This window comes from Stegostoma tigrinum, chromosome 20 (genome assembly GCF_030684315.1).
Source record: "Stegostoma tigrinum isolate sSteTig4 chromosome 20, sSteTig4.hap1, whole genome shotgun sequence".
Taxonomy (NCBI): domain Eukaryota; kingdom Metazoa; phylum Chordata; class Chondrichthyes; order Orectolobiformes; family Stegostomatidae; genus Stegostoma; species Stegostoma tigrinum.
The window spans coordinates 15683042-15700104 of NC_081373.1; the positions used below are offsets into that span (position 1 = coordinate 15683042).

The following is a 17063-nucleotide window of genomic DNA, read 5'->3' on the forward strand; positions in this document are numbered from 1 at the left end:
GCCTTTCTGTATACAACGGACTGGGCTTCCTCGTTGTTTCTACGTTCTACCGTTATGTCAAGGAAAGGTAGTTGATTATTGTTCTCTTCTCTTGCAAATTTTATTCCAGTGATGATATTGTTTATATGTCGGTGGGTTTCTTCTAGTGTTGTGCATTTGATAATCACATAGGTGTCATCCAAGTGGCAGACCCAGGGTTTGGGTTGTATAATGGGGTGCACTGGCCATTCTAACCTTTGCATTACTGCTTCGGCAATCAGCCCTGATATTGGGAATCCTGCTGGTGTTCCCTGGCATGTCTCTGTTTGGCTTGCGCTATTACAGATGTGTTGTTCCAGTTGAATTTGTGTCCTTCATTATCTGTGTGTATTGAGACCAGTGAGAATCAGTAATGTTTCGCACCCGGATAATGAAGGACACAAATTCAACTGGAACAACACATCTGTAATAGCGCAAGCCAAACAGAGACATGCCAGGGAACTCACTTCACCGGAGGTGCACTGATGATAACTAGCAAGGTGACAAAACTTCTGCAATCAAACCCACTGGTTTGGTGAGCAAGTCTACCACCTCATCCACAACCCGAGCTACAAGTCCCGCTGGTTAGATCGCACTTGGAATACTGCGTCTAGTTCTGGTCGCCCTATCATAGGAAAGATGTGGATGCTTTGGAGAGGGTTCAGAGGAGGTTGACCAGGATGCTGCCTGGACTGGAGGGCTTATCTTATGAAGAGAGGTTGACTGAGCTTGGACTTTCCTCATTTTGATTGGATATTCAAACAAATCGTTTGAAGGTGAAGTGGGCTGTGAGGCACAAATCCAGCAGTTTGAGTGCTGTCCTTGTTGATGCTGTTGGTGTTGTGGATTGCCAGGCTTCCTGATTTGCCCAGCAGTGTGGCAATTGTCTTTTTGGCAAGGCCGATGTTTGTGGATGTAAATAGCGCTGTTACGTTGAAGGATATCATTATCTCCTCTTCTATTCTGGTGTCCTTGATGAGGAGGAATTTTTGCGAGTGGGTGGAGTGCGTAGTGTTGTCAACTAAGTATTTCAGTTTCTATTGTAGTTCTTTGGCTTGACTCTTTGGCGTGTCTGGTAGTGAGACTTTAGTTCTTCTCGCCGCTGGCAACTTCATAATCTCTGTTGTAGGCTGCAGCGGGACATTGACAGGATGCAGAGATGGGCTGAGAGGTGGCAGATGGAGTTCAACCTGGATAAATGTGAGGTGATGCATTTTGGAAGGTCGAATTTGAAAGCTGAGTATAGGATTCTTGGCAGTGTGGAGGAACAGAGGGATCTTGGCGTGCAGATACATAGATTCCCTTAAAATGGCCACCCAAGTGGACAGGGTTGTTAAGAAAGCATATGGTGTTTTGGCTTTCATTAACAGGGGGATTGAGTTTAAGAGTCGTGAGATCTTGTTGCAGCTCTATAAAACTTTGGTTAGACCGCACTTGGAATACTGCGTCCAGTTCTGGTCGCCCTATCATAGGAAAGATGTGGATGCTTTGGAGAGGGTTCAGAGGAGGTTTACCAGGATGCTGCCTGGACTGGAGGGCTTATCTTATGAAGAGAGGTTGACTGAGCTTGGACTTTCCTCATTGGAGAAAAGGAGGAGGAGAGGGGACCTAATTGAGGTATACAAGATAATGAGAGGCATAGATAGAGTTGATAGCCGGGGACTATTTCCCAGGGCAGAAAAGGCTAACACGAGGGGTCATAGTTTTAAGCTGGTTGGAGGAAAGTAGAGGGGATGTCAGAGGCGGGTTCTTTGCACAGAGAGTTGTGAGAGCATGGAATGCGTTGCCAGCAGCAGTTGTGGAAGCAAGGTCATTGGTGTCATTTAAGAGACTGTTGGACATGCATATGGTCACAGAAATTTGAGGGTGCATACATGAGGATCAATGGTTGGCACAACATCGTGGGCTGAAGGGCCTGTTCTGTGCTGTACTGTTCTATGTTCTATGTGAGAAACCAAGCTTGGCCTGCTGTGAACAAAAGAATTAGGCTGATTTCAGGGAATATCACTTTCTGCCACCAAGGACGATGCAGGCCAGTCTAGAAAATGCTGGTGCTCACGCAACAGTCTCTTGAAAGAGACCTCTGCCAAAAGCTCATCCCTAACCCAGATTTGTAGGCCACAGAAGTCAGGAGAAAGAATCGTAATTGCAGAAAGCTACAGCCAGACATTATCACATGATGTGCATGTTTTGAAGGGTCTAGTGTTGCTGACCAAGGACCAGGGCCACAGCAATGGTTTCACTTAAAAAGAAAAACCCTTCACTTTTACACTTGCATCAGCTGCCTGGTGCCCAGAGTGGGCTCTGCACCGCAAGTTGCCCTTGCAAGTGTAGAATTTTATGCAGGGATCGCTGTCACAGGGACACTAACGGCACACAGTCCCTAATCAAGTTTTCCGTCTTCATTAGATGCAAGGAGAGAGAGCCCAACCCCTCCCACCCCGAGTGAAGTGTTCCTGCTCCTTACAGGTCTTGCAGGATGACACTCTCTCCCTCCTCCCCCGTCCTCCTTCCACACAGCCCAAATGTGAGAGTGTTTTGCATTTGATTCCATTTGAGATTGGCTGAATTTTCTTTGTTTCACGCTGGTGGTGGCAAGAGAAGAAATCACGGGATTGTCTTTCTGTTCCAGGTGAAAGCTTGTATTTTATACGTGCAGCCGGAAACGAAGGCTGTGCACCTGACACTGCGGCCTGCCTTCCTGCAGCCAGGGGCAGTATTACAACAGCCAAGCCCACATGGGATCGGGAAGGTTCTCGAGCACTGCACTGTGCGGTGCTACCAGAAAGAAGCTGGTGTCATCTTTCAGCTGGCTGATGGAACCTTTGCCTATTCACGTGTGAGTGACTCCACTCCAGTTGTGTCTGTGAATTGAGTTTGAACACTAATAATATTTCAATCTGTTAAGAGAGTCTTGCATTTGTATAGCACCCTTCACATCCTCTGGGTTTTGCAGCAATTTAAGCACTTTAAAAGTACCACCGTAATGTAACAATATGAAGCAGTTAGTGACGGACAATAAATGCTGATCTAGCCAGCAATGCCCACGACCCGTTAATAAATTTCTTAAAAGACAGCCAATTTGAGCACGGCAAAATTGCACGAATAGGATAGAATACTTTTTTTTTTAAATCATCCCTGGGTGTTTTGAAATAACATTGGTTCAGGGATGAACATTGGGTAGCTCACTGAGTCAAGCATCTGATCTTTAAAATGTTGCCATGTGAGGGTTGACAGACTCTTGGTTGGAAGTCATCTTTGGAAGAGAGTCCTGCTGGCAGTGCATCGTCTTCTCAGCAATCTTGCTTCAAAGGTGGGATGCTGCCTTGCTGTCCTCCCACAATGGGGTGCTGTGATGCCGCTTACACTGAAGTATCCGTCTCTGACCTCCCTCTTAAATCTCTGAACTGCTAGCCAATGAGAGATCTGATTGTGAGGACCGAGAAACTCCTGAGATGTGCTGCCCAAACCCACACTTCCCCTGAGCTCGTTTACACCCTGCAGCCGAGAAAATGGTTGCCACCTTTTGTGGTTGAGGCCTCGTGCTATGCTGGAAGACTGTTTTGCCAAGCTTCTTGGTGAGAATGCATTGAACAGAAACATCAATTCTGTTTCTCTCTCCACAGATCCTGCCTGACCTGCTGAATATTTCCAGCATTTGTTTTCTTCACAAAGTACACTTTTTATCATTAAAATCTTCTATTCTTCACTAGTTGTTGCAGATTAAGCACTGACAGCAGCTGAAGTAAAGCTGGTTTCATTGTTTACTATCTGGTTCAGTTTGTGATGGTCACCTGACTTGTGTAAGAGTGCTGTCTCATTAATAAGTCCTGTTCAATTGCAGGCATGTACTGTTCACATGTTTGTATTGTTGTAGTGTAACTGCACTGTCTTTCGCAAGATCACTGATTTGTTAATTTCTAACGCTGCAGAAAGTTCATCTATCTGGCATTAAGACACCTTTAAATCCCAGTGACTTCCGTGAAGGTACCAAGCACAGGTGCAGGGTCATTGACCACAGCCCAATGGAACAGATGGTTTTGGTGTCTCTGAAAAAGTGAGTGTGATCGGTCAGCAATACTGAGATGTTGTGTTCAATAGAGACTAATAGGTGGCACGGACCATGATCCAGCAATACCCAAACACGTTTACTGGGCAACGATGACTAGGAAAAGGAGCACATGTATAGTGCAGAATAAAGCTGCTCTGCACTGCCACTATCAAACATTGCCAGCACAAGTACAGCATAGGGTTATGTACAAACAGGCTGTTTTCTTTCCACTTTCAATAGTTTTGTTCCAGTGATATTCCTTCCCATCTTCTTAATTAAAACAAAATGACTTTTGTACTTTGTGGTGCAGCCCAAATGAAAGGGACAGAAATAGCACAAACCAAATTCAATCTGGAACCATTGTCAATAGCAGAGACTGAAAGGATATGTCTGACTCCTGTGGTACACACAACCCTTCCTTGATTTTGAATTTCTCATTTTTAGGAGCATTCTTGATGCCCCATTTTTAAAGTATCAAGACATCGAACCAGGACAACTGGTCGAGGTGAGTCTTTATAGCTGGAGCTTTATAAACAGAATGATCTTTGTAAAATATAGGTTCCCTAAACAGCCTCCAGCAAGACTGAGAGAATGAGTGAGTGGCCTCTGCCAAAATGTCCTGCTGTCCTGCCTCAGGGCTATCTCCAGCTGTTGCTCAACTAATGACTTACCCAATTATTCCTTCAGTATTTTCTAATTGGGTATTTGTTAGAGTTCCTCTAAATTCCCCACCAGCTTTGGTCATGATTTCAGTTTTGCCAGGAGAACCTTATGGAATCAAATTGAGAATGTCAAAAATCATCTGCTTGCTGTCCTTCAGGTCCTAATGTTTTCATTTCCTCTGCTGTTTTTTTTTCTTTGAATCCTTCACTTAAACCCAGCCTGGCTACTACAAACTCAAACCCCTGTCCCTTTTACCAGCATCCTTTTAATATTGGATTACCACCTAGCTCCTTGTAGTTTGATTCTAGGCACCCCAATTCAACTGTGTCCATCTGTTTCTGATCTGGACAAATTGCGAAAACTCTATCAGTGTGACTGACAAATCCTGTGAAGATTCCTGCATACCGTTCATTCCTACCACTCCACCGCATCTGCCTCATCTCTAAGTCTGAACTTTGCCAGCCTAAGTGAACAAGTCTTTGATTACACAGCAACCTCTGAGAAATGTTGTTCATCAATCCCTTGGTCCTTACCTACTTAACCTTCATATTCTGTAGTGTCTGTACCGTGTATTCTGATACCTTCTTACCCACTGATCCTTAGTATTTAGTGACCTTTCAATAAAGCCCATCTTGTGGATATTTGTCAGCATTCACTGCCTTGTGTATAGATAAGAACTGGCTGCTAATAGAGCTGGGTGGAATCTAACTGCGGCCTTTTCCAACAGATTTGTCAATAGCCTACATTCATCATTTTGCTGCATTTCAGGGTAAAATCACCTCTCTGGAGAATTATGGGATGCATGTGAAGCTAACAGACCACATTCGGGGACTGGTGCCTCGGACGCATCTGTCAGACATTCCCCTGAAGCATCCAGAAAAGCTGTACAGTGTGGGAAATCTGGTGAAGTGCAGGGTGAGTGTGCAACATATTCTCTGTGCAGTACGGGCTGTGTGCGGTGTGTTCATCATCCAGGAAAGGAGCCTGGTTTCCCCACCCGCACCGCCCCCCCCCCCCCCCCCCAACCCAATACAGCCTAGTTGTGATCCACTCTTGCACTGAGTATGCAATCCTTTAGGAACAGCAGTGTCACCACTCCTCAAAGACAAATCTCTATATTTCTAAATGACTGAGCTGAAGTGTTCCTCCAAGATTAAATGTTTGTTTCTTTCTCAGGTACTGATGGTAAACAGTGACACCAAGAAACTTATCCTGACTCTGAAAAAGACGCTGGTTGGTTCAAAACTTTCTGTTATTACCCAGTACAAGGAAGCTGTTCCCAAGCGACTGGCCCACGGTTACATTGTCTCTGTGAAGTCCTTTGGCTGCATCATCCGCTTCTATGGTGACGTGCGAGGGCTGGTCCCACAGCAGGAGCTGGGCTCCCATCCCATCCTCTTTCCTGAGAAGGTCTTTTATGTTGGTCAGGTGAGAATGTGGTCAGCGGGGGAGACTGGGATCATTAAGAGTGGGACAGTTTCAGGGGCGAGTGTTATGGATGTTCAGGCAGATGGGACCATGTTAGTGTTGGCATATGGGGGTGCCTTTCTGACTGGGAATGGTCAGGTGGGAGGCAGATGGATTCAGATGGTAATGGGCGACAAGAAGGAGTAGTGTCATGTTGGGTCTACTGCCTGTGTGTTGGGGAGGCAGAATGAAATAGGTGGAGCAGCTATTTTGTGATGCGTTGGATGCTGTTCTGCTTTTTTTTGACCTCCTGCTTGCCTTTGGACTTGACCCCTTCACAGGTTGTCAAGGTTGCTGTCCTAAAGTGTGACCCAACTCAGGAAAAGCTGCTGTTGTCCCTGAAAGCCACACGGAACGTGGAAACTGAAGCTGATGGTTTCACTAAGGAAATTGAAGAGTCTTCAATGTACCCAACTGGAAAGGTATTTGTGGTTATCTATAGCAGGTTTGATAAATAATAAGGAAGAAAATGTAGACTGTAGGAAAATGTCAATAGACAGGTCAGATAAACAATTAAGTTCACTTCACTTTAAGATGAGCTTTGCCAGATGTAACTGAAATACCATTTCTGCCTGGGAGCTTAGAATATCAGTTACAAAACAGTGGTTACAGGCTAATGGGGTTACAGCTTATATTTACCAAAATGATCCCGGTACTAAAAGCATTAATTTGAAAACCAGGTTTGTATTTTTGTATTTGACGACAGACTTGGGAGTTATCCAGTTGAGCTGTTTAAGGTGATAATTAGCTTTTTCCAGTTATTGAGGCCAGTTAAATACTTTATCTGGATAAGTTTTTAATAAAAAGATTTATTGGCCAAAGTTCCTAGCCAAGGCAATTGTGGGTCTTTCAAAACTCTGTCTCTAAATGTCAAAGCTCAGAATTTTTTCTTGAATAAGAAGATTAAAAGTTACAGAATTAAATGAGGTTAAGATACAGATCAGCTGTCATCTAATTGCAATATTGAGCAGCCTTAGTACATGGGGAAAGGAGTTGTTTTTGTGTGTGATGAATGGCCTCATCTTGTCCCTGGTATCCTACTTTAGAATGCATCTTCTTGCTTCTCTTGCTGCTGATGTGCTTTCACTAGATTAGAGTAAGACGTTAGAAAGCATTCCTCATGGTAGACTGGTTAGCAAATGTAGATCACATGGAATACAGGGAGAACTAGCCATTTGGATACAGAACTGGACTGAAGGTAGAAGACAGGGTGGTTATGGAGGTTTGCTTTACAGACTGGAGGCCTTCGACCAACTATGTGCCACAAGGATCAGTGCTGAGTCTACTGCTTTTCATCATTTATTTCAATGATTTGTACATGAATATAGATATGGTTAGTAAGCTTACCACTCACTCCAAAATTGGAGGTGTAGTGGACAGCAAAGAAGGTTACCTCAGAGTACAACGGGATCTTGATCAGATAGGCCAATTCGCCAAGGATTGGCAGATGGAGATTAACGTAGATAAATGTGAAGTGCTGCATTTTGGAAAGGCAAATCATGGCAGGACTTGTATGCCTAACGGTAAAGTCTGGGAGAGTGCATGTTCGTAGTTCCTTGAAAGTGGAGTCTCAGGCGGATAGGATAGTGAAGCAGATGTTTGGTATGCTTGCCTTATTGGTCAGTGCGTTGAGTATAGGAGTTGGGAGGTTATGTTACGGCTGTACAGGACATTGGTTAGGCCTCTTTTGGAATACTGCATTCAATTCTGGTCTCTCTGCTATAAGAACGATGTTGAGAGACTGGGAAAAGTTAAGAAAATATTTACAAGGATGTTAGAGGATTTAAGCTTTAAGGAGGGACTGAATAGGCTAGGGCTGTTTTCCTTGGAGTGTTGGAGGCTGAGGGATGACCATATAGAGGTTTATAAAATCATAAGGGGCATGGATAGAGTGAATAACCAAGCTTTTTTCCCCTTGGCTAGGGGAGTCCAAAAGTAGAGGGTATAGGTTTAAGATGAGAGGAGAAAGATTTAAAAGTGACCTAAGGTGCAACTTTTTCACATGGGGTGGTGTGTGTATGAAAGAAGCTACCAGAAGTGAAGGCTGGTATGATAACATTTGAAAGGCATCTGGATGGGTACATGAATAGTAAGGGATTGAGGGATATGAGCTAAACACTCTAAAATGGGACTAGATTAATTTAGGATATCTAATCAGCATGGATGAGTGGGACTGAAGTGTCTGTTTCCATGCTGTACAACTCTCTGACTCTAAATGTATTTCAGATTGTGGATGTGGAAGTCTTGGCGAAGGTAGAGAATGGGCTAAAGGTCTCCATTCTGCCACAGCATGTATCTGCCTTTCTCCCAACGATGCATCTCTCAGACCATGTCTCAAATTGCCGGCTTCTTACTGCGAGGTTGCAGAAGGGTGACATCCTCTCCAATGTCATGTGTTTAAGCCAAACAAATGGCCACATTGTATCCTTTATTCTGACTGAACTTTAGCCTTATAGAGTCTTCGTTATTACCAAGTACATTTTCAACAGATAGTTTAATAATGTATGATGGAGACCAATGTATTGTCAAGGGTGATAGAAAATGCAGTGAGAGTCGATAAATATTAAGAATTTATTGGGAGTGTTACAGGTCCCTGAAGGATCCCTCAGCAGCAGAGTGGTGACCTGCTCCTGAATTTTCCATTTTAAATATGGGTTGAGAATGAAACTAAAGCAGAGAAACAATCTTTCTTATAGTATTTTGAGATTTTTAACGTCACAATTAAGCTCAGCATCATCTAATTGATGATAGCACAGAACTTAAACTTTGTGTCTCTTTCTAGTTATTGTCAATAAATGAGTTGGAATAGTTAGCAGCGAGACAGGAATCTGCAGGGGAATGGGACAAGGTGAGTCTCTTTTACAGCGACCCAGTACAAACGTGCTGATTAGCAGTCTGTGTTATGTGACCAGTGTTTGATTTTTATGAATTCTCAAGCTCGTTTGGAAGTAGATGCTATGTAACAACATTGCTGCATGACTGAGGATTGCATCAGCTCGACTACCAGGCATGCTTTCTTGTGAATTGTGTTACTCAGTAACAGTGCTAGTTTCCTGTATATCCGGTGTTCCCTGTCCTTAACCCTACTGCTCAGATTCTTTCTAGAAAAGCTGCAGTGATAGCTTTTGCTGAACAAGGGCCAATGCCAAAGGATGTGTTGGAACTCCAGGTGAGTTGTAACTCGCTTCTCTAAACAGCCGTCATTCTGACATGCTTCCTTAGATGTAGTCTAAAGAGTTCGAATTTGCTGGTGGTACATCATTAGAATGAACAAACTCCACTGATATTGCGCTGATTCGTCATGAGTTCACTGACAAAGTCCTATTTTTCAGATAAGACTAGGAGCCATGTGGCCCTTCGTGTCTGCTCTGCCATTCTGTGTGAGCATTGGCTCAACTTTGACTTCTAATTTTCTGCCTCATCCCCATATCCCTTTATTCCCTGAGAGTACAAAACTCTCATCTTCCTTAGTTTTGACTATTCTCAATTACCAGTTCTCTGTGATAGGGGAATCCAAAGATTTGCTGCACTATATGCTGAATGATGAAGTTCTCCTAATCTTAGCAGTGAATGGCTGACTCCTCATGCTGGAACTATGATCTCCAGTTCGAGACTCTCCAGCCAAACAAAGCAACTTCTCAGCACCTACCCTGCCAAACTCTTCAAGAATTTTACAAAGATAAAATACTGGAAATCCGAAATGAGAACAGCAAATGCTGGAAATGGTCAAAGGAGGACAGCAACAGTGGGGGGAAATGTAGAGTTAGCATTTCAAGCCTGTGACATTTCATCAGAACTAGTGAGTTAAAACTGTAAACGCAAAAGAATGCATCTAAAGGTAGTGTGACTGACAGGAAACTGGCATCCATTTGAAAATGGGGGAAAAAAATGAGCAACCAGATTTACAAGGAAAAACTAAATTAAATGAATGCAAGTTCTTAATTTATTGAACTCATACATAGATCCCTTAAAATGGCCACCCAAGTGGACAGGGTTGTTAAGAAAGCATATGGTGTTTTGGCTTTCATTAACAGGGCGATTGAGTTTAAGAGTCGTGAGATCTTGTTGCAGCTCTATAAAACTTTGGTTAGACCGCACTTGGAATACTGCGTCCAGTTCTGGGCGCCCTATTATAGGAAAGATGTGGATGCTTTGGAGAGGGTTCAGAGGAGGTTTACCAGGATGTTGCCTGGACTGGAGGGCTTATCTTATGAAGAGAGGTTGACTGAGCTCGGTCTCTTTTCATTGGAGAAAAGGAGGAGGAGAGGGGACCTAATTGAGGTATACAAGATAATGAGAGGCATAGTTAGAGTTGATAGCCAGAGACTATTTCCCAGGGCAGAAATGGCTAGTACGAGGGGTCATAGTTTTAAGCTGGTTGGTGGAAAGTATAGAGGGGATGTCAGAGGCGGGTTCTTTACGCAGAGAGTTGTGAGAGCATGGAATGCGTTGCCAGCAGCAGTTGTGGAAGCAAGGTCATTGGGGTCATTTAAGAGACTGCTGGACATGTATATGGTCACAGAAATTTGAGGGTGCATACATGAGGATCAATGGTCGGCACAACATTGTGGGCTGAAGGGCCTGTTCTGTGCTGTACTGTTCTATGTTCTATGTTCATTGTCAAGCCCAGGTGCCTGAAATTACATTAAAACATGATGCTCTCAAGCTTGTTTTAAGCCATAGCAGACTGAGGTCGGAGAGATACAAGATGAAGAAATAAAACAACAAATGACAAGAAGCTCAGTCATACTCGCAGACTGAATGGAAATATTTTACATGTTGGGTCTAGGTCAAATGGTGCACTTGGTCTCCTCGATGCAGAGGAGATTGCATTGTTAATTTCGAGTACTAAATTAAGAGACATGGAACCTCCTGTTTCACTTGGAATTCATGCTTGGGGGACTGGACAGTGAAAAGAAAGGAGATAAAAGGGCAGAAATTGTATTAGCTGTGCTGGCAAGGACATACTATTTGGGTGAGGGGGGGGTGCAAAATGGAAGTGTTTGGTGAGGCCGAGGAGAGGACTAGAGTTTCAGAAAAGGAATGGTCCCTTCAAAATCCAGAAAGGAGAGATTGAGAGGATAGATGTGCTGGAAGCACCATACCGGATTTAGTGAAAATAGCAGGTAATGATAGGGTGAATGCAGAGGCCATGGTGGGATAGCGTGTGAAAGCAAGCAGAACTTGCTTGTGGTTCTGGGTGGGAGGAAAAGATGAGGGTGGAAGAATGGGAAATGGATTGACAGGGTCAAGCCTCATCGGTCTCATGAAGGAAGCAAAGATGATATCAGAAACTGGTGTGAAATGTTGCACCTTCCAAACCAACGTGACTGAGTTAGAGAACCTGGATAAGTGGAGGAGAAAAGAATTCTGACTAGATGAGATCCTTCTAAAATGTAAATATTTTAGGCACATTCTACTTGATCTTTCCTCATAAGATTGCTCCCCTTCTCCCCAGAATCTAGTGAGACTTTGTTGCATTGTCTGTCAGGTAAGTATCATCTTCCTTGGGGAAAGAGCTCAGTTTTGGAAACTACAGTGCCTTACCTGCCTTTCTGTTTTCATTAGGTGGGTATGCAAATGCCGGGTTTTGTGATGAACATAATGGCGTATGGAGTGTTTGTCGAATTCCCACATGGACTGGTCGGCCTGGCTCCCAAAGCTGTGAGTCCAATATCCAGTTTACACTTATTGACTTATTCTGACCAACGCAGTAGCAGATTTGCTGAGTCTTATTAAACGGTTCACATGGTCCTGCAACTGACAGTGATGGTGTAGTGCTTATGTTATTGTGGTGCTTATATCTATTGAATGGGAGGTAGTGAATTTTGAATTCTCTTTATTGAATCATTTAGAACCTGGAAGTAAAAAGCTGGACTCTGGGAAGGTGGCCAAGGAGTAATTGTCGCAAAAACTCCACCTGGTTAACTCATGTCCTTCAGGGAAGGAAATCTCCCTGACCCAGTCTGGTCTGGAGGTGATTCCAGTCCCACAGCAATGTGGCCGATACTCAACATTCCTCTGAAATGGCTTAGCAAACACCCTTGGTTGCATCAAACTAAGGGCAGCTTGGGGTGGGCAATAAATTATAGACTTGGTAGTCATGCTCATATCTAAACTATCAAAACAGGAATGAATTACATACCGGATTCTAATCAAGGGGCTCAGTGGAGTTTGTATACAGAATAATAGGTAAGCCAGAGTGATTTACAGGTGCATTCATTTTGCTGGTTAATGTTTTTCTTTCTCGCTTTTCTCCCCCCCCCGCCCCCTTTTCCAGGCTATGTCTGATAAGTTTGTCACAAACACAGAGGATCATTTTGTGTTGGGCCAGACAGTGGTTGCCAACGTTACAAATCTGGATGAGGAAAAGAAGCGAGTATTACTGACTCTGAAAGTGTCTGAATGTGGTTCTGCAGAGGGTGATGGTGAAAGCCTGGCGCTCCTGAGCCAGTACTGTGCTGAACTGGAATTTGTCAGGACCTTGATGAGCAGCAGAGGTAATGTCTGAATCTAATGTTCTGCACCTTGGGTCTGAAATCCAGAAAATGCACAACCTTCGGACAGGAAATAAATTTTGAATTGATCATGATCGTAAGTTTGAGAGGAGATCATTCAACCCCTTGAGTCTTTTTCACAAGTCATTTAGTTTATATTTGATCTCTGTCTTAATTCTGTTGCCCGATCTGTTCCATAACCCTTGAATATTCTTATCCAGTCACTGTTTTGATATTTTCAATTAAGCACCAGTCTCAGCAGCTTCCTGGGACAGATGATTTCACACAGGATGAGACTCCTGCTTGGAGCTACTGGTTTTGAATCCTCTTCTTTCTGCCTCTCACTCATGAGTGTACGTTGTCAGAGGTGCAGTTTTCTAGTCCCCTAATGTAGCTTGATGTTAAGAACATAAGAAATGCGTAGGCCATCCCACCTGTCTGTCATTCAACAAGATCAAGCGTGATCTGTCCCAGACTTCTCAATTCCCCTAATGTTCTTGAGTAGATTTGTAGATTGGGTTGTGGCTGCTGTGGTTGGTTCGCTCACTGAGCTGGTTCATTAATTTGCAGACATGTCATTACCCTGCTGGGTAACATCAATGTAGCCTCTGTTGTATTTTCCCACGTACTATTTAAACTCTGGAGTCCATTGGAGTTGATTACCTCACTTCTAGTATTTCTTTGCAGTGGTATGCATGTAGGCCCTAATTCTATGTTTATTGAGGGCCTTCTTGGTGGACAACTAGGCTGCTCGAAATCCCCATGCTTATCTCTGTTTAGCTTGTTCTAGGATCCTGACATTCTTCCAATCATACTGGTGATTCTCCTGTGTGCATGGAGGCGAGTGAGTATTTGTCATGTCTTTTTGTAGCTAGTTGGTGTTGCTGAATTCTTGTGGCCAATTTTCTTCCTGTTTATCCAATGTAATGTTTGTCGCAGTTCTTGCATGGAATCCTGTATATTACTTTGGTTCTGTCCGTAGCGGGTAAGGGGTCTTTGGTTCTTTGGCGCAGGGTTGATGTAGGTTTGTGTGCCCCTCTGATGCCCAGTGGCTGGCCCAACAGGGAATTTCTGATTAAAGTACCCTTCAGACCCATAGCGTCTCTCCTAGGCACACCAACACACAGGTGAGCCAAGGAATTATAAAAAAGACTAAAGCACCTCATCAACAACTCAATACACTCAGTCCAGAAGTTCCTCAAAACCCGCAAAGACATAAAAACTGACGAGGACAAGATCATGGTATCGTTTGATGTTAGTGCCCTATTCACATCAATCAACATACCCCTAGCAAGAGAACTAGCCTCACTTCTGAAGGAACTGGACCTGAGTAACACCATTTCCACAGAGAACATGCTGAAACTACTGGACCTGTGCCTCATGACCCACTTTACCTTTAATGGCCAGATCTATGAACAAATCAACAGGACACCTATGTGGTCACCTATCTCCTACAGCCACAGGGCATCAGAGTAGCACAAACCTACCTCAACCTTACGCCAACTGCTAACAAGGACCAAAGACCCCTTGCCCACTATGGACAGAACAAACGTAATATGCAAGGACTGCGACAAACATTACATTGGACAGGCAGGAAGAAAACTGGCTATGAGAAATCATGAACACCAACTAGCAACAAAAAGACATGACCAATACACACTGGTCTCCATGCACACAGACAAGGAGAACCACCAGTGTTGGGACAAACCAAACAGAGACAAGCATGGGCATTTCTAGAGGCCGAGTTCTCCACCAAGAAGGCCATCAATAAACGCATAGAATTAGACCCTATATGCACAGCACTGCAAAACAGAACAGAAATAGGGTAATCGACTTCAGTTGACCCCAGAGTTTAAATGGCAAGCGGGAAAATACAACAATACTACTTTGGCGGCTGCACTGATAATGTTACCCAGCAGAGTAATGAAAGGTCTGCAAACTAATGAACCAATATGAGCAAACCAACCACCGCATTCTCAACTCTCCTCTTCTGCCAGCTTCTCAAAGCCTTCAGCTCCCTGACATTTCAGAAACTTATTTACCTTCTCTTTAAATACTTCCAGTGATCTAGCCTTCACAAATCTCTGGGTTAGAAAATTCCAGACATTCACTACCTTTTGGGAGACAACATTCCTTTTGTATCTCTTTTACAAGATTTTATACGTAGAACAACAGGTATCTGGGAGTGAGCTTTAAACTGAAATCCAATCAAATGGTACTTGCAGTGCTGGTGTGGGGGTTGATATTTAATTCTTCATGAATGTTTCCTGTTTTAGATTCTCCAGTTGTTACCAGTCTGAGTTGCCTGGCCATAGGGCAGAGACTCCAGCTCGTAGTGGATAGGGTGGAGAATGATGGCACAGTATACTTCACTGGTACACAGGTTACAAAGCTGACTGTTACAGCCAGTCGCTATCACCAGGGGGGTAAGTACATGTCTGGCATTGGCATTTGTTGAGGGTTCACCTGATTGACGAGTTAAATCACAATCAAAAGTCTGTCTGACTTGACCTTTAAATAATTTGAGTGACCCAGCCTCCAGTGCTCCCTAGGAGAGCGAATTCCAAACATTGATGATCCTCCGAGAGAAATCTCTCCTCTTGGCTGTCTTAAATGATTGTCTGTCACTTTTGAACTGTGCCACTAGATTTAGACTCCATCTCTTATAATGAGAGGAAACATTCTCCCAGCATCTAAACTGTCTGTATCATACATCCAACAAAATCATTGCTTGTTCTTTTAAACTCCAATGATTGCAGGCCCAGCCTTTCCTCAAAAGACAGCCTCTTCATTCTGGGAATCAGCCAAATGAACCTTTTGTGAAACCACTCCAAAGCAAGTATATATCATTTTTAGATAAAATGACCAAAACACTGCTCAGTATTGTAGGTGGCATTTCCTCAATGCCTTGTATAATCATGCTAGGACTTCTGTCCTTCTATACTCCATCCCCACTGAAATAAAGGCCAACATTCTAATTGCCTTCTTCCTTGCTGAAACTTCATACTGCTATTTGGTGATTTATGTGCAGGGATACCCAATCCCCGCTGGACTGTAGCATTCAGTTTGCCAACTCAAAATGACCCAATTATCCTGACTGTGTTCCCTGTCAGAGAGCCTATCCTGTGTCCACGCTTAATATATCACCCCCAACACCATGAGATCTTGGCTTTGGTTGTAACTTATGGAATACATTATCGAATACTTTTTAGAAAATTAAATGTGTAGCATCTATCGTTCCCCTTTATCTACCCTGCTTATTACTACTTTAAAGAAATCTGAAATAAATACATTTATCAAGCATGATTAGATGGTTTGTTTGTCATTTACTTTTAATCCAGCTCCCTGTCACTGTCATTCAGCATCCCCTGTGCCCTGCAGTGTCCTGTGTTACTGTTTCTCTACTGATGTTACATCAGCTTTCTCACTGTGTAATAAACCACCTCCTCATTCCTGTTTCCAGTGTAATTGACTGTAAACAATAGCCTGAATAGATCTTCTAAGATTATATGGAGTAATGATTCAGACCACATTCCACAGATGTGAATGAATTCGGAAAACCGATTGAAACTTGGTGTCTTTAAAGCATCAAGGTTTTACAATGAGACTCTGGCTTTTTAACAGCTCAGCATCCTGTCAGGAGCCCACTGAAGTAACATGAGCATAGAGCATTTTATTAGTTAACTGATGCAGGAAAACCAGTCACAGATACACCAGAACATGATGCTGTTCTAATCATAGTCGAAATCTTATAAATCACTGTGGCAGAACGCGCTCAATGCTTGAGGAGCCATGAACGATGAAATGATTCGTATGAAACCGTAAATTTCTGCTGCATTTGTTCATTCTGCTATTGTTCTTTGTTTGTAGAGGTGACTGTGAGCCCAGGACAACGGTGCACGGCAGTTGTGCTGTTTGTAGATCTTCTCTCCTCCATCGTTCATGTGTCTGTCCGTCAGGAGCTGTTAAATGCCAGTGCGAAAAAGGTATGGTGGCCCAGGGATCTTGGAAACCTTTCCCAGTCTGGGTGGAGGTGTGACAGAGGAAAACACAATCAGCAGCAGCAGCTACTTCAATGACATTGAGCAAGAATCCTAACTTTAGAATGAAAATGGCTGTGACAATAGGAACAAGTGGGATCCCAGTGCCATTTCTGAGATAAATGAAGCTGTGTATCAGTGAGTTTCTTCACTTCAGGCCTGGGATTCGGTGGAGTAAAGAAAGGAGTTTCCCGCTACTTATCAAAGACTTCTGTTGACCCTTAATGATCCAGAACTAATCCACCTAGAATTTGCTGTAGACCTAAATGTCTGACTGAAATTGGTAAGCAGTGGGCTCAAAGTGTAAAGGAGGCTTTACTCTAACTA

The 17063-nt window shown here is 43.5% G+C and overlaps 1 protein-coding gene across 3 annotated transcripts in view; it reads left to right on the forward strand.

The window, feature by feature from the left end:
- pdcd11 (programmed cell death 11) overlaps nucleotides 1-17063 on the forward strand; it is a 56965-nt gene that overhangs the window by 15913 nt on the left and 23989 nt on the right. For all 3 annotated transcript variants that reach the window (XM_059653020.1, XM_059653021.1, XM_059653022.1), the window contains exons 9-20: nucleotides 2651-2857; nucleotides 3951-4075; nucleotides 4514-4574; nucleotides 5501-5647; nucleotides 5909-6160; nucleotides 6481-6621; nucleotides 8426-8620; nucleotides 9294-9368; nucleotides 11768-11863; nucleotides 12480-12699; nucleotides 14973-15122; nucleotides 16567-16682. In XM_059653020.1, coding sequence (XP_059509003.1) covers nucleotides 2651-2857; nucleotides 3951-4075; nucleotides 4514-4574; nucleotides 5501-5647; nucleotides 5909-6160; nucleotides 6481-6621; nucleotides 8426-8620; nucleotides 9294-9368; nucleotides 11768-11863; nucleotides 12480-12699; nucleotides 14973-15122; nucleotides 16567-16682 — 1785 coding nt within the window. The remainder of the gene's footprint in view (nucleotides 1-2650; nucleotides 2858-3950; nucleotides 4076-4513; nucleotides 4575-5500; nucleotides 5648-5908; nucleotides 6161-6480; nucleotides 6622-8425; nucleotides 8621-9293; nucleotides 9369-11767; nucleotides 11864-12479; nucleotides 12700-14972; nucleotides 15123-16566; nucleotides 16683-17063) is intronic.